Source organism: Sorex fumeus, unplaced genomic scaffold (genome assembly GCF_029834395.1).
Source record: "Sorex fumeus unplaced genomic scaffold, SorFum_2.1 ptg000007l, whole genome shotgun sequence".
In the NCBI taxonomy this organism is placed as follows: domain Eukaryota; kingdom Metazoa; phylum Chordata; class Mammalia; order Eulipotyphla; family Soricidae; genus Sorex; species Sorex fumeus.
This window is the reverse complement of record NW_026606064.1, coordinates 39,607,605-39,632,868: the sequence shown is the minus strand read 5'-3', so window position 1 is coordinate 39,632,868 and position 25,264 is coordinate 39,607,605. Positions and strand designations below refer to the sequence as shown.

Here is a 25,264-nt window from a genome sequence, read left to right as displayed (position 1 = left end):
CACAAAATTAAAATTTTCAATAAAAGTTTATAAAACTAAAATTGAGTTATCCCAGAAAACAAAACCAGAATTTCTAATATCAAAGCTTTTTAGGGACAAATTCACATCAAGGTTTTTTAGGGGACATAGAAATAGTACAGGGGTAGGTGCTTGCCTTGCACACAGATCACCCTGCATCAATCCTCTGCACAGCCATATAGTTTCCTGAGCATCACCAAGAGTGATCCTCAAAACCCTGGAGTAAGCAGAGGTCAGGAATAAGCTTTGAGCAAGGCAGAGGTGACCCAAACAACCCCCCATCACCACCAGATTCTTATTTACCTCTCATTCACCTTATGACAAGATGTCATTCAATATTATGTAACTTCTTTAATAGAAATAATAGAAAACAAAAGCATGTTTATGGCAAAGTGTTTTAATTAAGAACTCAAATCCCAAAATTTAAAAAATCTCATATAGCAATTTTTATTACATAATTTAACTATTACCAGATTCTCAAAGTTTCAAACTTTTCAACATGAAAGGTTAAACTGTCTCACTATCTTGCAAGTTATTCCAAGAATAAACAACATGATTACAACTACATTAGTTTTTAGAATGAGAGAAGGAAAACTAGGACCATCAAATTGGTACAACTTTTAAAAATAGGATCAAAAGGTAATTTTTACCCCCAAGTTAAGAAATAAAAAGGAACTCTAACCAACCAGTGACTTGGACACAGAAATGGCTCACATATTAATTCATATTGATTCAGTCATTGTTCATGCACATTAAAAGTACTGTAAAAATCTTTTTTATTTATTTTCTATGAAGGGGAGGGAAGAACCGAAATATTGCCTTCTAGCTTTTCTCCATCTGAAGTTCTTAGGATTAAGCACATTAAGGAGGGTCTGACTCAATCAGAACCTAGAGGAAATTGAGTTTCAAGGGCAGTCCATAAGGGTGAGAGCCACTCCTCAAAAACTCTCTTCCCTACGATTGTCAAATGCAACACTGAATGCTTGAGCTGCATGGCTAAAACCCCACATGCAAGAAGAGGTTTTCAAGGAATAGTTTTCACAATCAGCTACAACTTCACAACTGTCACATTAATTTGATATTTTAGGTATCTGCAGTGCTTAAGGATTTTAATAACAATAAAATTCATCAGACTACTAGCAAAGTTATTTTGGACAACATACAGAACTTCCTCTTATTAAATATACATCTCATGGATTAGACTAAGAACTCTCGAGATAAACAAAGTCAAAACAATACAAATATTTTAAATGTCTTTTAAAAAGCTCAAGATTTTCAGCACGAATTTTCAAAGTTCATTTATAAGACAATACTCTGACAATTTTATGTGGAATAAAATAGATTTGTGTTCTTTTAAAAAATAACCAAAATACTTCAAAGACCTAAGTAAAAATATCAAGGATAAATATTTAGTATTTATCTAATACTAAACTTTCACATATCTCCAGGAGATCTAAAATTGTGAAGTATCTTTCTTTTCTTTTTTATAGAATCTAGCATTCATTCTTCCTATAAATATTCTTGTCTTTGCTGGATGAACCAGCATTTCATAAAACCATTTATTCTACTCCCAAAGTAAATGTTCTATAGAGAAGGAGCATTTCTATACACACCACCCTTTTTTTTCTCATTAAATATAATCGAAGATCTACTTGCTAGAAATCTAGGAATGATGGATTTCACACAAAGTCTGAATAATGTACATCACTCAAGACTTTGTTATTAGTGATGAGGGAGGGAAAAGTACTAAGAATAGAGGTGGGCTATATTTCTAATGGGGATCTTAGTATTTTCACCCTGCCCCCGAATGTAACACAATATGTTTAAAAGTTCTAAAAATCACTGTCAACTATTATGGAAGTGGTAAAAGTTCACAGTAGGTATGTGTATACAGGCCAGACTGAAGCCAAGTGACTGATTCTCCATTGTATTCTTAAAAATAAATAAATTTTGGTACCACTCTAAATATATTACACTGGCACTTCATTTATTGGAATGCATTTGAACTATCAAACTATTAAATAAGTGCCTGGGCAATAACTTAAAGAAAAATATATAATCCTTACCCACTCCAGATAATTTCTATATATCACAATTCACAGTTTACATTAAGTGCAAAACTGAAATACAAATTTAATTTTTCAGGGATTAAGTTTCACTATACATGGAATCAGTACTTATGTTAAAACTCACTTTTACTTAATATTTCTTCGTAAAGAAAACCACATATAAGGAAAATGAGTTTTATGCTGCAAGATGAAGTGATTGGAATCTGGAAGTTATTCACAACAGGATGAAAACCAGGGTCCACCTAAACTTCAGAAAAGAATACTAAGTGTTAAGCATCCATAGCCATTTAAAGGCATTGGGTGTCCGTATCTTAAAATATTAAGATGCTTTAAAGCAAAAATCCTTGTAAGATTATCAAAGATTTAGGGAATTATCTTCATAAATAACCAAATGTCTATGGCTTCATACTTTACCCTACTGTTGAGGTAGGAGACTGGGAAGCATCAAAATAGAATAATCAATCTTCTGGACCTTCCCTATAAAAAACCTTGCAGAATCATTTTTTTTCTTAAACCTGTGTCCGGTTTCTTTTGGAGTTTTTGTTCTTTTGTTTCTGTTATACTTTTTAAAAGAAGCTGCCCATGCCTCAGTCTCTTTCTTTAAGCTCTTGCCGAATAACATCTCATGTATTCTGTTATCCATGGATTCTCTGAGGAAGACTTTATCTTTCTGTTTTTCTCCACATCCACAGAGTGAGCGCGCTGCCTCTGAGCAACCAGTTTCCTTTTCTCCACCTGTCTTCTGTTTTTGGCTCGTAATGCTGATTCATGAATCTAAAGGGAATTAAAAAATAAAAATAACAACAAATGGTGTTTGTCCTCATTTTCAAGAATATCTACAAGAAAGCCTCCTTGAGGTCACTGCAGAGCAGAGACAGCCTCGCGATCCAAAATTATTCTGCTTCTATAATACAGCAGCCTCCTCCTGAGGCCTGTGGTTTACTGGCTGCCAATGACAAAGAGTGACAGAAAATGTTCACTGTGCTATATAAGTGATAAGTAGTTTGTTTGCAGAGACCTCTAAAAATTGGATCTAAGAAATAATTACAACTCTTCAGCAGTAAGCATGAATAAGCTTTCATTAAAGTACATAAAATATTTTATGCAAAATGCTAAAAAAACACCCAGGAGTTTCCCACCTAAAACGTGACAAACAAAGCCTGTTCAATTTGATCTCTTGGGGATTACCTTTGTTAAGCCAGTTTTGTTGTCTCAAATATCAATTCAAAACATACCATCTAGCTGGGTTCAGACATCTACATTTATTATTAGAGTATTTAATCAAAATATAAACAGTTTAACATTTTTTCCCCATTTTATCTTTTATGGTCACATCTGGTGATGCTCAGGGATTACTCCTGGCCCTGCACTCAGGATTCACTCCTGGCATTGCTTGGGGGACCACATGGGATGCTGGGAATCAAACCTGGGTCAGCCACATGCAAGGCAAATGCTCTGCCTTCTGTACTATCGCTCTGACCCCAGCCTGACATTCTTTTCCTACTACTTTGCATTCATTCTTTGTTTAAGTCGTAGTGATGCATTAATACTAATATTTACCATGACTTTGTGGTTCTATATATGAATATCCTTTCATCATAACCTGTGATGAGGACTCCACACAGAGACAAATCTGGACTTAAGTTAAAAGAGAATGAATAAAAGCTCCCAGGAGTAAAAGGCATTTGAGACTTTGGAATAGCAAGAGAAAACACAATCACTTGAACTTAATCAAAGAACAAAAGGGAGTTTTGGTAGATGAGAAGCAATCTGATAGAGAAGCCAATAATGGGGGCTGGTTCAGCACTGGCCTTGCGTGAGGCCAACCTAGGTTCAATTCCAGCATCCCATATGGTTTCATGAGCCTGCTAGGAGTGATCCTTGAGTGAAGAGTGAGGAGTAAGCCATGGCTTGGTGTGGCTCCTGAACAAACCAAACAAAACCCAGAGAAGCCAATTACAAAGGAGCCAGAGAAATAACAAAGAAAACAAAGTTTCAAAACAAAAGGATTCAGAAACATAATACAAGCTAGTTCCAAGTACAGTGAGTAGGACACTTACCTTGCATGTACCCAACCCAGGTTCCATTCTGAGCACCTTATTGGTCCCCTGAGCATTGTGAGAAATGATCCCTGAGTGCAAAGCCAGGGGTAAGCCCTAAGCACCACTGGGTGTGACCCCATAATTTAAAATGAATTTTTAAAATTTTTAAAAAGAAAATGCAATCTAAATGGTTAACAGCCAACCCTGGTTGTACCCTTTATTGGTATCTCCTGCTCCACATCATCCCCACCAATGTCTGAAAATGGAAAAGATTGACCAGGCCACTAGTGCTGTGACCCTGTATCAATATAGTTTTCAGGTGTAAACTTCCAACCAAGCCCTTTGATATCCAAGTCACCAGCACCCCAATTTTTTTTGGCCAACCAATGCTCAACTCTGGGTTTTCCTAGGCCTTCCTTCCTAACTCCTAATATCTACCACAACCCCAAACTATCTCTGGAGCCAAGGGTATAAAGCCCATGAAGAAACATAAACCCCCTCCGACCCCAGATGGAAAGCAGAGCACAGGATTCACAACCCACCTCATGGACTGGGGCAGAAGCACAGACATTGTGTGTTTTCTGGCTTCCTGTATCCGTCTGTCTCTCTCCCCACCCATAAAGAGCAAATGGATGTTTTTCTTTTATTTTATTTGAGGATCTTTGAGGACTTCTGACTGTTTTCCTACTTCCTCTAGCAAGTAAGGCACTTTGTTGGTGAGGTTCAACACTGTTAGGTGATTTGTCAGTCTCTTTTGTTCTGCTCTGCTGCTCAGTTTTTTCTTTTACATTTCTCTCTGGCAGTGCTTTAAAAAAAAAAAAAGATAAAACAGATGAAATGCTATAAAATCAGCATTACATATAATATTGGGATTAAAAAATTTATGATGCTTAATTCAGCAATATTTTCACTTACAGTTCAATTCACAAGTTTCACATAAAGCAGGAATATGGAAAGAAGTTAACATAATAGCTTAGTTTGTCCCATTAAAATTCGGGAGGGGCTAAAGAGGTAGTACTGCAGGTAGAGAATTGCCTTGCACACAGGTGACCCCAGGGTTTGATCCCGACTTCGGGGTTTGATCCTGGCATCCCACATGGTCCCCCAAGCACCACCAGGAGTGATTCCTGAGTGCATAAGTCGGGAGTAACCCCTGCGCATCAGTGGGTGTGGCCCAAAAACAAACAAAAAGAATCTTATTAAAAAACAAAACAAAACAAATACATGAGGATAGAACCATCCTTTCAAATGTAACTACTACACTTTGAGACTAAGGTCTCAATGACAAATGAAAAGCAGAAAGCATCACATCCTATGGTCTTCTCCACAGTCCCTGAACCCATTAATCTTTATGTCTGGGTTCAGGGGAAGGTCTGGATTTATGGAAATTACTCAGCAACTGCAAAAGTTTAGTTTTGAAGTTACTCAGCTCAGGTTCTATAACTCCCTTTTCTTTTGACACTTCATGTTCGTGGGCAATGGTCCCTATGGGATTTCCCAGCTCTAGTTGGTGACTCAATCTGAAAGGCTCACTCCTTCACAATGGGAGTGGTTTCCATAGTTACTCAGCAGAAGCACAGCTATGTGTTCACAGTAGGAAGAGGCAGAGAAGAGGGCTGCTGCTTTAAGGGCACCTCCCAGCAAATTGCAGTAGTGATGATGATGATGATTCCCAGTGATGATGAAGATTTAGATGATGAAGATGACAATACTAAATTCTGTCAGAGTGCTTCGCAAACTGACAGGCAGAGTTTCTTACTATTTCTTTTTTGTTTTAGATACAGTTACAAAGCTTTCATGTCTGGCTTTTAGTCGTACAATGATCAAACACCCATCCCCCCACCAGTGCACATTCTCTACCACCAATTCCCCTGTGTACCCTCCCATTTCCAAACCTCCCCCTGCCTCTATGGCAGAGAATTTCCCCCATACTCTCTCTCTCTCTACTTTTGGGCATTATGGTTTGCAACACGGATACTGAGGCTATCACATTTGGTCTACTTTCAGCACACTTCTCCCATCTCGAGTTATCCCTCCAATTATCATTGACTTAGTGAACCCTTCTCTATTACAGTTGCTTTCTCTCCCAGCTCATGAAACAATCTTCCAACTATGGAGCAATATTCCTGGCCCTTGTGTCTACTACTGTCCTTGAGTTTCAGACTCATATTATGTTATTTTATATTCCACAAATGAGTGCAGTCATTCTATGTCTGTCCCTCTCTTTCTGACTCATTTCACGTAGCATGATACTCTCCATGACCATCCACTTATAAGCAAATTTCATAACTCCATCTTTCCTAACAGCTGTATAGTATTCCATTGTGTAGATGTACCAAAGTTTCTTTAAGCAGTCGTCTGTTCTCGGGCATTCGGGTTGCTTCCAGATTCTAACTATTATGAAAAATGCTTCAATGAACATACAGGTATGGATATCATTTCTATTGTGCTTTTTCACACCCTCGGAATATATTCTTAGAAGTGGTATTGCGGGGTCATATGGAAGCTCAATTTCTAGTTTTTGAAGGAATGTCCATATTGTTTTCCAGTAAGAAAAACAGTTGAAATTCCTAACAACAGTGAAAGAATGTCACTTTTCCTCACATCCAACATTGGTTGCTTTTGTTCTTTTGAATGTGTGCCAGTCTCTGTGGTGTAAAATGATATTTCATTGTTGTTTTTATTTGCATCTCCCTGATTAGGGATGTAGAGTATTTTTTCATGTCCCTTTTGGCCATTTGTATTTTTTTTTGAGGTAGCTTCTGTTCATTTCTTCTCCCCCTTTTTTGATGGGGTTGGAGGTTTTTGGGATTCTTCCCTTATTAATCTTTAGTTACTTAGTTTTTTTGTTTGCTATTTGTTTTGTGTTGTTTGGGAGTCAAACTCAGTGATGCTCACTATCTATTTCTGACTCTGCACTCGGTGATCACATCTGGCAGAATTTATAGGACCATATGTGGTGCTGGGGATGTAACCCAAGTCTGTCATATACAAGGCAAAGTTGTGCTATCTTCCTGGTCCCATTTAGACTTTGATAAAAGATAATTAAAATTATTGATGTGTTATACATAAATGCTATTTTATTTTTCTGTATTTAAAAATGAAAATTAGAAAATGTATTTAATTAGATAAACTTAGATCATGCCATTGCTGGGAGGGGGTTAGTTTTAATTTTGGTTTGTTTTAGTTTGGTTTTTGGGCCACACCTGGCGATACTCAGGAGTTATTCCTGGCTCTGCACTCAGGAATTACTCCTGGTAGTGCTTCAGGGGCCATATGAGATGCCAGGAATTGAATCCAGGTCAGCCGCATGCAAGGCAAACTCCATACCCACTCTGGAGCCTAGTGCAGTTAAAAGAACACTCAAATGTAAATTTTATGTTATTTTTTCCTACAGAACTAAAGACTGAACCAAGACCTCATACATCACAGGCAAATGCTCACCACTAAGCGTTATCCCTAGCCCTTCAGATGGAAAGCTTATTGCCTTAAATAATTATATCTAAAAATAGGATGGGGCAGAAACCAAAAAAAAGTGATAAGCATCCATCTTTGAAAGTTAGAAATTAGGGAGCCACACATCACCCAAACTTTAACAACATGTTAGTGATATCCTATACAATGTCTTAATGGCTCCTGCCAAAATGGAACCTTCACACTAGTTCCTATATGAACACTTTTTTGTAAGCATGTTCAGCAGTTCTTCATAACAGACAATACAAAATATATTATTTCGGTTGTGTTTTGGGACAGGGATTGGGGCTTGGGATCGAAACATCCCAATTTGGGTGGTGGGAAAGTGTAATGATGGTGGGACTGATGTTTGAATATTAGGTGTAATCAAATATTGTGAACTAACTTATAAAATAAAAAAAAAATTAAAAAAAGAAAGAAATTAGGGAGCTGGAGAGATAGTACAGCTGGTAGGGTGCTTGGTTTGCACATGACCGACCTGGGCTCAGTCCCTGGCACTTCATATGGTCCCATATGGTCCCTATGCAGTGTCAGGCGTAATTCCTGTATACAAAGCCAGGAGTAACTCCTAAGCATCACCACGTGTGGCCCCAAAACAAAACAAAAGTTAGAAAAGGTGGATGGGTCAGAAGCTTAATACAGGAGATAAGGCTAAACAATAAATCTCTAGGAAGAGAGCACAGAATGTTATACCACAGAGATGCCTCCAAACCCTGTGCCAGGTTGTTTCATTTGGGGCAACCCAGAGCGGGGCAGGTGAGTTCCTCTCCCTGGCCCAACAGAGCCAGTCCCAGTAGCTGAAAACCTCCAGAATTTAATTACCGCCATGCTCACAGCTGATTTCCACACGCTCAACCATGAGTGAATATATTCTCATACTTTACACCACTGACACATCAAGAGTAGCACCCCATATTTGATGGGGTTTAAGGTAAAAGGCAACAAATCTTGGGGAAAAATATACATATATATATACAAATATATATGTATCACTGTCACTGTCCTCCCGTTGTTCATCGATTTTGCTTGAGCGGGCCCAGTAACATCTCCATTTTGAGACTTCTTGTTACTGTGTTTGGCATATCGAATACGTCATGGGTAGCTTGCCAGGCTTTGCCATGCAGGCGAGATACTCTCGGTAGCTTGCCGCACTGTCCGAGAGGGGTGGAGGAATCAAACCGGCTCCACCGGGTTGGCTGCACACAAGGCAAATGCCCTACCACTGTGCTATCGCTCCAGCATATATATATATATATATATATATATATATATACACACACACACACAAATACAAACACAGGATCAACCCTTAATAACATGTTACTACTCTCTTATAATGGCTTAATGGCTCCTGGGTGAATACAACACTCTTCACACACTTTCCTCTAAGAAAACTTTTTTGGATCATTTTTAGCGGATTATTCATAGCAGAATCTTTATTTCTGCCTTGGGGGCAGGGATTGGGATTCAGAATGGAAGCATCTGAAATACGGTGGTGGGAGGGTGTTCAAATATTAAATGTAATCAATTATTGTGAACAACTTTATAAAAATAAAATTTAAAAAAATACAGGAGGGCTGGAGTGATAGCACGGTGATTGGGCGTTTGTCTTGCACACGGCCGACCCAGGTTCGATTCCCAGCATCCCATATGGTCCCCTGAGCACCGCCAGGAATAATTCCTGAGTGCAAAGCCAGGAGTAACCCCTGAGCATCGCTGGGTGTGACCCAAAAGAAAAAAAAATATATATATATACACACATACAGGAGATAAATCTTTCTCACAGCTGCAGATTCAGAGACCCTTAAATACATCTCTAGGACACATATGGTCCCCTGAGAGCCAACCTCCAGAGGTCACTCCTGAGCAGAAAATCAGAATAACACCTGAGCACCACCAGGTGGGGCCCCAAAACAAAGAAAAAAAAAGTAAGAAATTAGAGCATGGAAATGGGTTCATAAACATGTCTTTGCTGAGAACACAGCTGACATTTATTTATTTATTTATTTATTTATTGCTTTTTGGGTCACACCTGGCAATGCACAGGGGTTACTCCTGGCTCTGCACTCAGAAATCACCCCTGGAGGTGCTCAGGGAACCATATGGGATGCTAGGAGTTGAATCCGGGTCAGCAGTGTGCAAGGCAAACGCCCTACCCACTGTGCTATGGCTCCAGCCCCACAGCTGACTTTTATAAACACAGAACAGAGAAGAGAATAAGTGAGGAAACGTTGCTCTGTACTCCAGCAAGAAGCCATAAAGCTCTATCAGGGACACTTGCCTTCAGAGACAAGCCAGCATGTTCTGAAAAAGGCCAGACACATGAAAATGTCACATGCAAGGGTTCAGCAGACAGCCCCCAACCCTGGAGTCTTTCAGCACAGGCTACAGACAGCATGGAGTAGAAAAAAAACAAAACCTATAACCCTGTACCAGGGCCAAATTCAAACCACAGGAGCAGTGATATAAACAAGGGAAAGCCAGGGACAGCATGGATTTGGAACACCAGGTAGAGCAAATCTACCTAAACCAGAAATTAAGAAATGATATCTTCTTAAAAACAGAATTGTTTAGTAAAGAATGAAATCCCAGGGCTGGAGCGATGGCACAGGGGACGGCGATAGCACAAGGGGTGGCGTTTGCCTTGCACGCGACTGACCCGGGTTCGAATTCCAGCATCCCATATGGTCCCCTGAGCACCTCCAGAAGTAAGTCCTGAGTGCAGAGCCAGGAGTAACCCCTGTGCATTGCCGGGTGTGACCCAAAAAGAAAAAAAAAGTTAAAAAGAATGAAATTCCTCGTTTCTCCCTGCTACCCTCTAGAATAGGAGCTGGAAAGCCACTGCATCAAAACAGGCCATCCTATTACTGTTTGAAGTCCCTTTCCAGTTAATGTTAACAAGCACCCCCATATACAGACAGAACTCCCAAAACACTCTGGGTAGGGGAGCAGTGCAGGCTGTGCCCAGGGCTTACCCTGGCTCTGCATAAAAGGATCACTCCTAGGAGTGTTGGCGTGGAGGGCATAAGGAATAACCGTGGCTGTGTGAAAGCAAGCACCTTATTCCCTGTACTGTGCCTCCAGCCCCTAAAATACAAAGCACTTCACAAATTTGCATATCAGCTTTGCGCAGGAGTCATGCTAATCTCTTTTTTTGTTCCAATTTTAGTATATGTGCTGGAGAAGCAACCACCCATAACACTCTTTAAAAGTAACTCCTGGGAGCCAGAGCCACAATACAGCGGGTAGGGAGTTTGCCTTGCACAGGACCAACCCAGGTCAATCAATCCCTGGCATCGCATTGCCTGCTAGGAGGGATTCCTGAGCACAGAGCCAGAAGGAAGCTCTGAGCACTGCCAGGTGTGTCCCCCAAACCAAAACAAACAAACAAAACAAATTACTATTGGAAGTCAGAGCCAGGAGCTGGATATGGCCCCAAAACAAGAAAGTCTTAGTACTAAATATGAACAAAGGTCAAGAACAAACACAGATTAGTACCTTTCTAATGAGAAAGATACCAAAACATACAGAAAAAGACTAGGTCAGAAATTTAAGAGAGATTTTAAAGAACTGTTTGCCCTGATGGCCCCCAGCACCCAAGCAACACTGCAGCCTCAGGCCCTAGCACTGAATCACTGACCCAGTTAAGGGGAGTGACTCTGGGAACCCCAAGCCCCCAAGCACTTTCTGGGAGGCTATATATATGGGCCGGATCTATAGCATAGCGGGTACGGCATTTGCCTTGAACAGGGCCGACCTCAGTTCGTTTCCTCCGCCCCTCTCGGGGAGCCCAGCAAGCTACCAAAAGTATTCCCCCTGCACGGCAAAATCTGGCAAGCTACCCATGAAGTATTCGATATGCCAAAAAAACAGTAACAACAAGTCTCACAATGGAGACGTTACTGGTGCCCGCTCGAGAAAATGGATAAACAATGGAAGGACAGTGCTACAGTGAAAAGAAAACTACAAAGAATAGACTATTAAAAAAACATTTTTGTTCTATTAAAAAATTAACTTAAAAATAAAGTGGCGGCTTTCCGCGCTGCCCAGCGAGGGACCCATACGGCATTGTTCACGATTCCCGTCGTAACTTAAAGGGAAATTTCACAATGCCCGGAGCCCTCTATGTCCTGCAGATGAAGAAGGAGGATGTCCTCAAATTCCTTGCAGCAGGCACCCACTTAGGTGGCACCAACCTGGATTTCCAGATGGAACAGTACATCTACAAAAGGAAAAGTGATGGCATCTACATCATAAATTTGAAGAGAACCTGGGAGAAGCTTCTGTTGGCAGCTTGTGCATTGTTGCCATTGAAAACCCAGCTGATGTCAGCGTGATCTCATCCAGGAATACTGGCCAGCGTGCTACGCTGAAGTTCGCTGCTGCCACGGGTGCCACTCCAATCGCTGGCCGCTTTACTCCTGGAACTTTCACCAATCAAATCCAGGCGGCTTTCCGGGAGCCGAGACTTCTGGTGGTTACTGATCCCAGGGCTGACCACCAGCCCCTCACAGAGGCTTCTTACGTTAACCTGCCTACTATTGCTCTGTGTAACACAGACTCTCCTCTGCACTATGTGGACATTGCCATCCCTTGCAACAACAAGGGAGCTCACTCTGTGGGCCTCATGTGGTAGATGCTGGCCCGGGAGGTTCTGCTCATGCGAGGCACCATCTCTCGTGAACACCCATGGGAGGTCATGCCTGATCTCTACTTCTACAGAGATCCCGAGGAAACTGAAAAGAGCAGGCTGCTGCTGAGAAGGCCGTGACTAAGAAGGAATTCCAGGGTGAATGGATTGCCCCAGCTCCGGAGTTCACCGCGACTCAGCCTGAGGTTGCAGACTGGTCTTAAGGGGTGCAGGTGCCCTCTGTGCCCATTCAGCAGTTCCCTACTGAAGATTGGAGTGCTCAGCCTGCCACAGAAGACTGGTCTGCAGCTCCTACTGCTCAGGCCACTGAGTGGGTTGGAACCACCACCAAGTGGTCTTAAGCTATTCTTCTAGACTGAAACGGGAAATGAAAATAAGGTTGATGGAAAATAAATGAGTTTCTAAAAATAAAAAAGTGGCAGGACTGGAGTGATAGCACAGCGGGTTGGGCGTTTGCCCTGCATGCAGCCAACCCGGGTTCAATTCACAGCATCCCATATGGTCCCTCGAGCACCGCCAGGAGTAATTCCTGAGTGCATGAGCCAGGAGTAACCCCTGTGCATTGCCAGGTGTGACCCAAAAAGGAAAAAATTAATAAATAAAGTGGCATTGCTTAAAGAACAATTGCAACCATAAAAAGTAATCTCTTCAATTCTACCATTCTAGGTATAAACTGTTCCTTTAAAAAAAGAGTAAGGGGGGCTGGAGTGATAGCACAGCAGGTAGGGCATTTGCCTTGCACGCGGTCGACCTGGGTTCAATTCCCAGCATCCCATATGGTCCCCCAAGCACTGCCAGGAGTAATTCCTGAGTGCAGAGCCAGGAGTAAACCCTAGCACCACTGGGTGTGACCCAAAAAGCAAAAATAAATAAATAAATAAATAAATAATAAAATTTAAAAATAAAAAAATATAAAAAGAGTAAGTGGGGGCGGGGGTTGGAGTAATAGTATAGCAGGGAGGGCACTTGCACTGCAAGTAGCTGACCAGGGTTTGATCCCTAGCACCCCATATAGTCCCCAGAGCCCACCACAGTGATCTCTTAAGTGTAAACCCAGGTGTAAACCATGAGCACCACAAACTAAAAGTTAAAAAAAAAAAAAAAGCATGGGCTGGGACTGGAGCGATAGCACAGAGGTAGGGCATTTACCTTGCAAGCCGCTGGCCCGACTGAGCCAGGTTCTACTCCTCCACCCCTCTTGGAAAGCCCGGCTTTCCGAGAGTATTTCGTCCGCACAGCAAAGCCTGACAAGCTACCGGTGACATATTTGATATGCCAACCACAGTAACAGCAAGTCTCACAATGGAGACGTTACTGGGCCCGCTTGAGCAAATCGATGAACAATGGGAGGACAGTGCTACAGTGCTACAGCATGGGCTGGAGTGACTGAACAGCATGTAGGATGCTTGCTTTGCACACAGCGGACCTGAGTTTGATCCCAGGCTTCACATGTGTCCACACAGCACCTCCAGGAATGACTCCTGAGTACAGAGCCAGGAGTAAGTCCTGAGTACAATCAGGTGTGGGCCAAACATGCCCCCTGCCCCCCCCCCCCCACAAAAAACATACAAATAGGTTTTATAACAAAGTGTAGAGAGCCAGAGTGATAGTACAGTGGGTAGGGCACTTGCCTTGTAGGTGGCTCACCCAGGTTCCATCCCTGGGATCCCATGTTCCCCCCAGCACAGCCAGGAGTGATCCCTGAGTACAGAACCAGGAGTAAACCCTGAGCATTGCCCTGTGTGGCCCAAAATACAAAAATAATTTTTTAATTAAATTAAAACGTCGGATAGCCACACCCCACTGTTACTGCCATGCCAACAACCTAAATGGCCTAATTCCACTGCTTCACTGAAAGAATCTCTTCAGAGACACCAAGCCACGTAAACCCAGATACCCGGTGTTGGGCTAAGAAATCTAGGGTAATCTCGGAGTGGGGGTTGGCAGTCTCCCCAACCTCCTACACTTCCTGAAACCCCGGCAGCCATGCCCCACCTCCCATAGCCCTGACTATGTTGACCTACTCACCAGGCCTGCTCTTCAGATATGCAAACTAAATCTCTGAGGAGATGCAAGCCAAGCAACTGAAATTCTGGGACACATGGATCTCACCCCCATCTGAAGCGCCCTTGGGTGAGGGGGCAGACCAAGTCCCCGCCCTACCGAAACCCTGGCAGCCACATCCACAGCCAGCTGCTGCCACCATGCCAACGGCCTGTGGCCTAAAACTCTATGGCTTCACCAAGAAGCTCTGCAGCTTCATCTGAATTCTACAGATCCTAAAGTTTCTGGACTGTACAACTGCACACCTCCAAATTCCACAGTACTGAAATTCCAGTAGAAGCACACCAAAATATATGAGAAAGTAACATAGAAGTCAACTAAACTCTCGGGGTATGGTGCCGCCAGCAGGTCAATCTGTACTTGTGAGGCGAGTGCAACAGCAGCCTGGTGGTGCCTTCAGACTTCCAGATACTCCAAAATTGCTGCTGTGCCTTTGACCAGACCTCAAAAACTTGGGGCAAAGTTTATCAAGAAAGTAAACGGCCAAAGTTAGGTATGTGGGAGGCACACTCACAAACCACCTCTGGCTCAGCTATATAATTGGATGCATAGCCTCTCTGGTTCCTGATTGAACTGCTTAATGACCATGATCCCAGAGACTCAGAAACAAATCTCAAGACCCAGCAGCTTTTGGCAGAAATGCGTCCAGTCCCTACAGTAGGTTACCGATACTGATGCTGGGCCAACCCAGGTGGGAATAGATTTTGTGCCTTGGCCTGTTCCCCCTGGCAGCCCAGTGGCTGCCATCCTCCAGAGGCCACTGGACAGTCAGGTTTGGGCCCGCAGTGACAAGACACGCAGGGCCTCATGGGATGGGGGCGGAGCCCATCCTGTCCTCCCCACCCTAATGAGACCCCAAGACATCGCCCATGAACAACCTTTCTGGCTCCTGATCAAGCTGTTTAATGGCCATGATCCCAGAGACTCAGGAGCAAATCTCGGAACCCAGCAAGTTTTGGCAGAAATCCCTCCAGATTTAAGTGTTAAAACTTCAGAAATGCCACAGAGGCAGGGTGGGATGGGGGGTGGGGGTGGGAGGGATATTATCCATGGTGGTGGAAAATGGGCACTGATGGAGGGATGGGTATTTGATCATTGTATAATAGAAAACCAAGCACCAAAAATTGTAAATCTACAACTGTACCTCATGGTGTTTCACTAATAAAAAGAAAAAAATGTAAAAAAAAAACTTCGGAATTTCCGGGTGTGACCCAAAAAGCAAAAAAAAAAAAAAAAAAAAAAAAAAAACTTTGGAATTTTAAAATCACGCAGCCACTACTGCAGCCATGCGACATATGTTATTCACAACCAGCAATAGAAAACAAATTGTCTACTGTTGCCTTTTCAGCAGATCTGAGTGTTGGGGTAAAATTTCAAATAATAATGGTGGGTCTGGTGTCAAAATATTGAATATGATCAAAGTAGAGAGAGAGTAATGTGGAAATCATCTGCCCCACAGGTAGGGGGAGGGTGTGTGATGGGGGTATACTGGGGTTGTTGGGGGTGGAGAATGGGCACTAGTGAAAGTACAGGTGTTTCACTCTATGACCAAGACTTAGACCCAAAAGCTTTGTAACTGCTCTCACGGTGATTCAATAAATAAAATTATAAAAAATAAAAAAAAAGTATAAGGTGGAGTTCATGCCCAATTCAATCAGCTAATCGGTGGCTGAATAAATAGCAGTATTCTTACATTAAAAAAAAGAAGTCAACTAAACTCAACAAACTAGTTACACAGAAGGCTAAACCCTCAAAAACAACAATTCCACAGTGACTTATGGTAATTTTCAAAAAGTTTCTTTTACTGAAGTATTTCTATAATTCCTTTAGCCATTTGGTTGTACCAAGCAATATAAAACAAATGATTGTTGGGCTGGAGCGATAGCACAGTGGGTAGGGAGTTTGCCTTGCACGCGGCTGACCTGGGTTCAATTCCCAGCATCCCATATTATGGTCCCCTGAGCACTGCCAGTAGTAATTCCTGAGTGCAAAGCCAGGAGTAACACATGTGCATCTCGCTGGGTGTGACCCAAAAAGAAAATTAAAAAAACAAACAAACAAAAAAATGATTGTGTGCCTGCTAAGGGGAAAGGCTTGAGGGATGACTGGGGAAATGGGAACATGGTGGTGGAAAGGTATGATTAATGTCGGAACATCAAAAGTCCATAACAGCTATATAATGAACAGCTTTGTAAATCACAGTGTTTAAATAAAGTAAAATGAATAAATAAATAAAATTTTAAAATAAAAAATGTTAGCGACTTCAGGATGTATACCATTCTGATAATCATAGCAAGAAAAAAAATAGAACAGAGGAAATGATGAGTAACTTGAGGAAAAACCTGACCAAAAAAAATGTAATCCAAATATAATACATGGCTTACCTATAAAGCAATAGTTACACAGCCATTCAAATAGATAGTAGCTCTATAGTTAACATAGTGCACAAAATGAAGCTGTTATAGGGACAACAACTGTGGTGACAAAGCAAGGAGCTAATAGAAATCTTCCTTTCCGAAAATGAGATAAAATATGCAATGTTTATATTTTCAAAACAGATCAGTGTAAATAAGTAGTAGTAAATTCCTGTCCTGTCCTGTCCTCCCGTTGTTCATCGATTTGCTTGAGCGGGCCCAGTAACATCTCCATTGGAGACTTTGTTATTACCTTTTGAAATTACCTAATGAAACACGGCACTACATAACTAAGATTATCAAAGGCTTAGGGTGGACAGGATGGGACTCTGGGACAATGGGGGAGGGAAGTATAGAGTGTTTGAATATTGTCTAAATGAATCCCTATTATGAAAGTATATGGTGCCTTAAAATAAGTTTTTTTGTTTTTGTATTTTTGAGAGTGCTCACGCCTGGCAGTAATCAGGACTTACTCCTGGCTCTATGCTCAGTGGTCGCTCCTAGCAAAGCTTGGGGAATCATATGTGATGCCAGAAATCAATCGCAAGACAAGTGCCCTACCCACTGCTACCCATTGTTAATATTGCTCCAGCCTCAAATTTTTTAAAACATGCTGTTTTCTGAAAAAGAGTTTTAAGAAAAAAGGAAGAGAGAAAGGCCCAGAAAACAACTCAAGAGCTCTTCTACACATAATTACAAAACTCAAGAGCTCTTCTACACATAATTACAATTTCCCAACCCACCATCAGAAGGCCCGGCAGTCCCCACCCTGACCCAACATCTTCTGGCATAAAAAGAACCAGCTCTACAACAAATCTGGAAAAGAACGTGATGCCACTGAAGTGACCCAAATAGATTGATATGGGCTGAGAATTCTGGGGCCATAGCGCGGGCAGATTCCCCTTTCTGACCTAAGGCCCTTTGGCATAGAAACAGCCCAGCCCCACGACAGAACCTTATCAAGCCACCAAGCCATCTTCTCCAACATGATATCTCCAAATCTCATAATACAGACAGTCCAGTGGGAGCACAGCAACTATGATAGGAAAGTAGCATAGAAGCCCACCAACCTCAATGAGCAAAAACTCACACTGAAGGCTCAACGAGCACCAACCAGCTCTGTAAATTCTCAGACACGGACTTTGGTAACACTCATTGTGAGATATAAAATTATTACAAATTGACCTTTATTACTATGTTTTCTGATAATTTTATTTGCCATTTTGTTGTAACAGCAATACAAAGTAGATCTGTTTGTGCCTGCCAACAAAGCAGACTTGGTGGGGTGGAAATAGGACATAGGATTGGTATTTTAACATTGAAAACCTGAAACAGCTGCATTATGGACAACTGCTTTGTAAATCACTGTATTATTTTTAAAAAAAGTCATTAGGGGCTAGCAAGATAAGCTCACTGGACTGGAGTACATGTTTTGCACATAAGATGACTGGGTTTGATCCCAGACACTGAGCTCCTTAGCACTGCCGAGTATGGCCCAAATCAAGAAATTTAGATACTACAAATGAAAAATATAATAAAAAGGCAAATGAAAATGGTAGGGTATAAAATTAAAGAAGAAATTTATGAATGACAACTTTCGACTAAGTTCAGAAAGAACAGAACAAAGAAAACAGAAAGGAGGAAACAATATTTTAAAAACTTCCTAGAATTTGAATGCAAGAGCCACCCAATTCACTGGAAATATTAGACTTAGACCAAGGGGAAATTTCAGAATACAATAGACAAAGACTCATACAAAGGATGAAGAATCAGATGACATGGGACTGTAACAGTACTATAAAAAATTACAAAACACAGTAATCCCTCCAGATTTCCTTAGAAACAATTACATTTAACCTAGAATTCTAAGCCCTGTCACAAACTCACCAATATTGTGAGGATGGAAATGCTGTCTTTTGACATGTCTGGTCTTAGAAATTAAACTCTCAGACACTCTTAGGAGGCTACTAAAGATAACTTCCACCAGGAAGGCATTAACCAAAACATACATGAACTTCACAACAAACACTCCTACCCAAGAAAAACCATTGAGTCCCTGGTGGGGCAGCCCAGAACCCTCTCAGGATGTACTGGGCATCAGGCCACATTGGTAACAACCAGGCCAGTGCAAGTAGGTCAGAGGCCCTAGGAGGGAGGCCTTAAGATGTCAGGAGTGATAGTGAACCTGATATGTTAATTGTATCATGAAAGAAAGAAAAGAGAAACATGGCAAACATTGTAGGGCAGCTTTGAGCAACCTCATCCACACACACAACACTGTACATACTGAGAATTTAACAAATTTTACAAGGACTACATTAAAAAAAAAAAGTGGGGATAGGCCATGTATGTGACTGAGAGAGCAGTAAAAGAATCCAAATCATGGGGCTGGACTGATAGTATGGGAGGCAGGGCACTTGCATTGCAAGTAGTCAGCCCAGATTTGATCCCCAGCATCCCATAAGGTCCCCTAAGCCCCACAAGGAGTAATCCCTAGGTCAGAAAGAAAGAAAGAAAGAAAGAAAGAAAGAAAGAAAGAAAGAAAGAAAGAAGGAAGGAAGGAAGGAAGGAAGGAAGGAAGGAAGGAAGGAAGGAAGGAAGGAAGGAAGGAAGACCACAAGAGAAGGTTGAAAACAGTAATTCAGAAATGTCCTGTACACAATGTTACTTAGGGATTATAAAAATAAATATCAGGCTTGTTCTTCAAGATGATATTCTCCCTTGAACATGGATTTTGCTTGCTTATCTCTATATTTGCTTGCTTATTTCCACTCTGGAGAAGCACGTGTTTGCTTTCAAACACATATGTTGAATAATATTAGTTTCTCCTTGCTCCTCCCACAGGGAGCTTAGGTTTATTGAGTTGCACCCATCACAGTGCTCCCAAAGCACCTCAATTCCATCAGACACTAATAATCCTATATTGCCATTCTCTTTCCTTTATGTCCCTTGCATGGTTTAGCATGTCCTTTTTTCTATGGACACAGAAAGAGAGTCAATGTTATGCTTTTATAACATGGGAGTTAATAGACTCTGAATAATAATATTCACTTCTGGGCATCCATCATATTTACTTGACTTAAGCCTCAGTTGCCCTTATTTCCTAACACGCCCAAGAGGAGGGAGGGTCCCAGTGAGGAACAAGGATGGACCTAGGGCAAGCAGTAATCAACCCTGGCATCAAAATGGGATAAGCTAAGCACCAATAAGTATAATACGTTAAGAACACGGTCACAGAACAAACTGTCATGATCCAAAAAGAAGTAACTGAATAAGGACTCTGCTGGGGTTAGGAAAGATTGACCTGGCCTGAGGACTGTAGTCTGAGATATATAGCAAGGAAGAGCCACTCTTTAAACTTAATATATCTCTTACTGTGTTCATACAAAATGATTAGATATATTAGTGAGAAGTAAATTTATTGTGATTATTTAAATGGATTATCTGCTAAGGAAAGGAGAAAGCAAAATTCCCTTAGAGGGAATCTCACCCTAGTAATAGAGTGCTGAACTCTCAGATGAGCATCTGTCCCGAGTTAATCTTCTAAAAGAACTTCCCCTGAAGGAAGGGTTTTATATGTTTATTGTTATGATAATATTCAACCCTACTTACATGTACCCCCAACTTTCATGATTTCTATATAGCTACACTGTGAGATTTCAATAAAGGTTCACTAACTACCAACCAGTGGCCCTGTCCCTTCATTCCCCATTCAGCTGTTGTTGCTAGTGGTCAGCTGGCGGAAAGGTTCTTGGCCCCACCAAACACACCCAGTTTGAACTCACACATGAGCTTCCTCTCTTTCTAAGCACCTCTCATCTTTCTAAGCAAGTTTTAATTAAAAAATTAATAGATATATACCAGAAACCATAGAAACAGTGCAGCAGGTAGGTGTTTGCCTCACAACCGGGGTTTGATCCCCAGCACCATTATGGCCCCCTGAACACAACAGAAGTGTTTCCGAAGCACAGAGATAGAAGTAATCCCTGAGCACCAAATAAAACCAGGGCAGATGCATATAGCCCTCCAAGGAACAGGCAGTCGGGGTGTATGCATGGCAAGAGGCTGCTGTAGCTTCTATTATTCTGTAATAAACCAAACAAATAAGATAACCCAACTCTAGGTTTCTAGATGAGGGTGGGGGTGGGGGTAGGGAAAAACAATGTATCTTCGGTTAAAGCAAGAACTAAATGTCTATATGTCTTATTGAAAATACAAGAGTGCTCACCATTCCAGTATAAAAAAAACTATACAATGAATTGCAATCCTGCCAACCACAGGAATTAACAGGATCTGTGAGAGGCAGAAGCAAAGCAAAAACAAACATATCCTGCAAATGGAGATCCTGAGAGCAGAGATGTCCCTTCTTTCTACCTGGAAACTGGAAACCAGAAATAATAGCAGAGAAAATATTAGTGATCTTAACCAATGGAAGGACTCCCGGTCTCTTAGGAAACCAAAACAATCATGAACTCAGACAAAGAGCCACAACCCAGTACTTTAATGCTATCAGAAAATCGTATTCATCCACCTATAGAAAGAACTGACAAGACTTTGACAAGGGAAAAAAAGGCCCATTTCAATAATGCACAGCTTATAATTAAGCTGGGAAGTGAGTGCCCGCAGAAATAAACTAGAAGACATATTCCCTACCACCTCACCTCCACTGTTGGAATTTTTAGCAATGATCACTGAAACCAGGAGTCTAGCAGCTCAGGAATCTGGGAATTCACAAATAACATAAAAAGAGAATGATAGCTCTGTCACAGATGAAGAACTAAACACAGTTCAAGATTAGGAATAACAGACTGAATTCCTCAACTCCTGAATGTTCTTCGCTGTGATGCTAGGATCAAAGTCTCAGTGAGGGCCAAAGAGATAGTAAAGGGGTTTAGGTGCTTGCCTGACATAGGTTCGGTCCCTCAGCCCCATCAAGAGAAATCCTTGAGCTCAGAGCAAGGAGTAAGCCCTGGGCACAGCTGACTGTGACCCTATCAAAACAAAAAACAAAACAAACAAAAAAACACAAACCTGAGAGTTCAATTACCAGTGCAGTGCAGGAAACAAACAGCATTATAGTCATCTGAGCTTTCATTTTACAAAATGTAGGGGAAAAATATGATCCTAACTCAGAACTGTTTTTGAAGGTTGAATGAGAAAATCCACATTCTACAGCCATTGGCTGTAGTCATATACTAAACTCTCAATCCATTTTAGTCCGAGTTTGCTTTTTTCTAAAGTGAAATCTCTTTAAAACCATGGGACCTCCAGAGATCAGCAAGACCAAGAGTTAGCAAGTAGCAGACAGGAAAGATGGCTAGTTCTGGTCTACCTAAGGCGTTGTATGTGGCTCTTAGCACCAGTCACTACCCAACCCGGTACCCCAATCCTGCAACCTTTAAGACAGGAATGGTTCAGGGCCTGAGACTGACATGCAAAAGCTTCCTCCGCTAGCTTCTGAGTGGGCGGACAAGCAGCCAAGAGAAGAACCTAACACTTGAAAGACGTATTTGCTCCCAGGCAGGAGATATTCACAGTCTGCTAAACAAATGCAAAATATTCTTTAGAGCCGGCACCGGGGAGGTCAGGGGGCAAAGACAGAAAACAACAGCCCCATTCAATAGACAGAAACCCAGCTCAGAGGTTCTTGGGGTCACCTTTGAGAATCTGATGGAAGCTGGCCTCCACTCATTAAAAAAAATAAAAATAAAAAGTGACTTAGAAATAAATGGATGGGAGCTCAGTGGGGCGTACAGCCTCGCAAAGACCCGGGCTCAACCCCAGGCCACCTGACTGCAGATACAAAGAATGGGAGGGCGGAGGAAGAGCTGACATCTTCCTTATTTTGACCAGGGGCGGACTTTCAGTCTGCAAAAGGAAGAAGCTCTAGCCCTGAATCAGAGGCAGCCGCTCAGTTGTCAAAAGCAAAGCCCGTGTTCCGACCCCCCCGAGGCTCCCGAGCAGCCCCGGTTCCCGGACCCAGTACCTGTCTGAGCCGTGGCCCTCGCGGGCTCCGCGCTCTGCTCCTCGGCGGGCCCGCGCGCTGCAGGTTCCGCAGGTTCCGCGGCCTCCCGCGCCGCAGGTTCGGCGGGCGGCGGCGGCGGCGAGGCCCGGGCGCCGACGGGCGCGGGGGTCCCGGCACCGGAGGACGCCGAGGACGCCGAGTCGTCCGAGTTGGGGGCCGGGCCCCAGTCGTCCCAGAGCCAGGGCGCGTGCGCCTGCTCCAGCAGCCGGCGGCCCAGGCGGTAGTGCAGCAGCTCCCGGTAGCACGGCCCGTACTCGTCCCAGCGCGGCTGCTGGTAGCGCTTCATGTACTCGCTCTTCACCCCGCTTCCCGGGGACATGGTGCCCGCCCGGCGGCCCCGGTGCCCGCCGCGCCGCCGCCGCCGCCGCTGCCTACGAGACCCGGGACACGACACAGAAGCGGCCCCACCCCTGCCCCGCCGGCCCGCCGCGACGTTTAAACGGGGAGCCACGCCCGCCGGGGGCGGGAGGCCAGTCCGGGAAGGGGCGGGCTCCGGGGACCCGGGCCGGAGGCACCTCACCCCGCCGGCCGTCCCGCCGCTGGCCGGGGATCCCGGGGAGCGTGGCGGGGGGCTGCCGGGCGGGGGGTGCCCCTCGGACGCAGCGCCGTCGGGTGAATGCTCGAAGCTAAGGGCTAGGGCGAGAGGGACTCGGGGAACCGGGGATGGGAGGTGGCGATGGGAGGCAAAGGAGGTGCGGAGGTGCTCGGGCGTGGGATGGCCTGGGTGGGGGGGTCCTCGGGGCGCCTTCCGAGCGAGGTGCGGGAGCAGCTTACCTCCTTCCTGCCTCAGCGGCCTGGTCCCCGAGCCCAGCCCAAGCTGTGGCGCAGCAGCTCCGGGCGCTCAGCTCACCGCCGCGCTTTCCTCCCGAGCAAGATGTCGCTGCGGCAGCGGGAACGGAGGCGCCGCCTCAGTCCCGGGAGCGACGCCTCCCCCGCGCGCTCGCGGCCGACAGCCCTCCGCCCCGCCGGTGCGCGGGGGCGCAGCTTCGGCGGCGCCGGGAGCCACGCGCTGGGGTGAGGGCCAGCCTCCCAGCCCGCGCCCCGTACCAGTGGGCACCTGTCGTGCAGGACAAGCAGTCTGGAAGGCCTCCTTCGGTTTATGCAGCGCCCTAGAGCGATGACGCCCCGGGGCTCCTGGCACTTCTGTGCACCCCAGTTTACAGATGGTCTTCCTTCCTCCTGGAGTTCACAGCATCTGTTCCTCTGGTTTTTTGGGGTTTTTGTTTGTTTTGCTTTTGGGGTGGGGTGCACAGGGGTTACTCCTGGCTTTGCATTCGGGAATTACTCCTGGCGGTGCCCAGGAGACCATATGGGATGCCAAGAATCGAACCCGGGCCTGACACGTGCAAGGTAAACGCCCTACCCGTTGTGCTATCACTCCAGGCCCTGTTTCTCCGGTTTTAACCCTTGTCAACATGTTACAGTAGCCTAATTCCTTTGGTGTGTGGAATTATACAATGTTGCCCCAGTTGTGGGCTGGAATGATAGCGCAGCGGTAGGGCGTTTGCCTTGCGCAAAGTCAGCCCGGCCCAGTCAGGTTGGATTCCTCCGCCCCTCTCACAGAGCCCCACAAGCTACCGAGAGTGTCTTGCTCCCACGGCAAAGCCTGGCAAGCTACCCTTGACATATTCAATATGCCAAACTCACTAACAAGTCTCAAAATGGAGACGTTACTGGCCCGCTCCAGCAAATGGATGAACAACTGGAGGACAGTGCTACAGTGCAGTTGCCCCAGTTGTAGTTACAGTTTCCAATGTGGCCCCGTCCCAGGGTTTACACCTGAGGCTTCTTGCAGTCTTGATATCCTGGTCCTGGCCCCCAGCAGAACTAAACCCGAGGTAGATTGGGCTGCTCAGGCTGCTCTGGGACATTATTACTAGATCAAAAATCATTAGCATTGAGTTAATATTTTTGTTTGAATTTTTTGGTTTGTTTTGGGGGCACACCGGCGATGTTCAGGGATTAATCCTGGCTTTGAACTCAGGAATCACTCCTGGTAGGCTCTGGGAACCACATTGGATGCTGGAGTTGGAACTGGATCTGTCCTCTTGCAAGGCAAGCGCCCTACTTGCTGTGCTATCATTCGGGCCCCAGCACTTCGTTGTTAATGGTAGTGTTTCGAAGAGACTTCTGTGACCTATTGTTATTGATGCCCCCACAGTATCCCAGATTTCTCAGCATCACAATATTGGTCCCCACCCCAAGTACTTTCTAATGCATTTCCTTTTTTTTTTCCAGGGTTGTTTCTAATGGTTGAAAACAAGAGAGACTTCATAAATAATTGTATTAATAGTATATGTGAATGACAATGTGCAGTTACATGAAAAAAGCAGAACAATCTGATTCAATTAGTTTTGGCTACCTGATTAACCACCAGTAAAAAAGTAGTATGAAAGACAAGTAAGGGTTATTATTTCTCATGACTCTGTAATTAACTGTGAGATTTCAATTTGCTGGTTTAAGCTCACTAATAACTGGCATTCAGCTAGAGGCCAGGCAGGCCTGGA

At 43.7% G+C, this 25,264-nt stretch overlaps 1 protein-coding gene and 2 pseudogenes across 1 annotated transcript; 1 reads left to right on the top strand and 2 right to left on the bottom strand.

The window, feature by feature from the left end:
• Nucleotides 1–399: 399 nt before the first annotated feature.
• Nucleotides 400–23,306, bottom strand: CCSAP (centriole, cilia and spindle associated protein). The gene is made up of 3 exons (XM_056133070.1): nt 22,719–23,306; nt 4,672–4,934; nt 400–2,861 (listed from the first exon to the last, which is right to left on the bottom strand). The coding sequence occupies exons 1-3, from the start codon at nt 23,074–23,076 to the stop codon at nt 2,688–2,690; spliced, it is 795 nt and encodes a 264-aa protein (XP_055989045.1). The 5' UTR covers nt 23,077–23,306; the 3' UTR covers nt 400–2,687.
• LOC130017112 (uncharacterized) lies at nt 10,692–10,792 on the bottom strand (annotated as a pseudogene).
• On the top strand, nt 11,640–12,648 carry LOC130040969 (40S ribosomal protein SA-like; annotated as a pseudogene).
• Nucleotides 23,307–25,264: the final 1,958 nt, after the last annotated feature.

Excerpts from the sequence above, each read along its gene's own strand:
- CCSAP (XM_056133070.1), bottom strand. The coding sequence starts at position 23,076 with ATGTCCCCGGGAAGCGGGGTGAAGAGCGAGTACATGAAGCGCTACCAG. Across the intron at positions 4,935-22,718 it reads GAGGGCCACGGCTCAGACAG|CACTGCCAGAGAGAAATGTA; the intron begins GTACTGGGTCCG and ends TTTTTTTTAAAG. Across the intron at positions 2,862-4,671 it reads CTTCTGCCCCAGTCCATGAG|ATTCATGAATCAGCATTACG; the intron begins GTGGGTTGTGAA and ends AATTCCCTTTAG.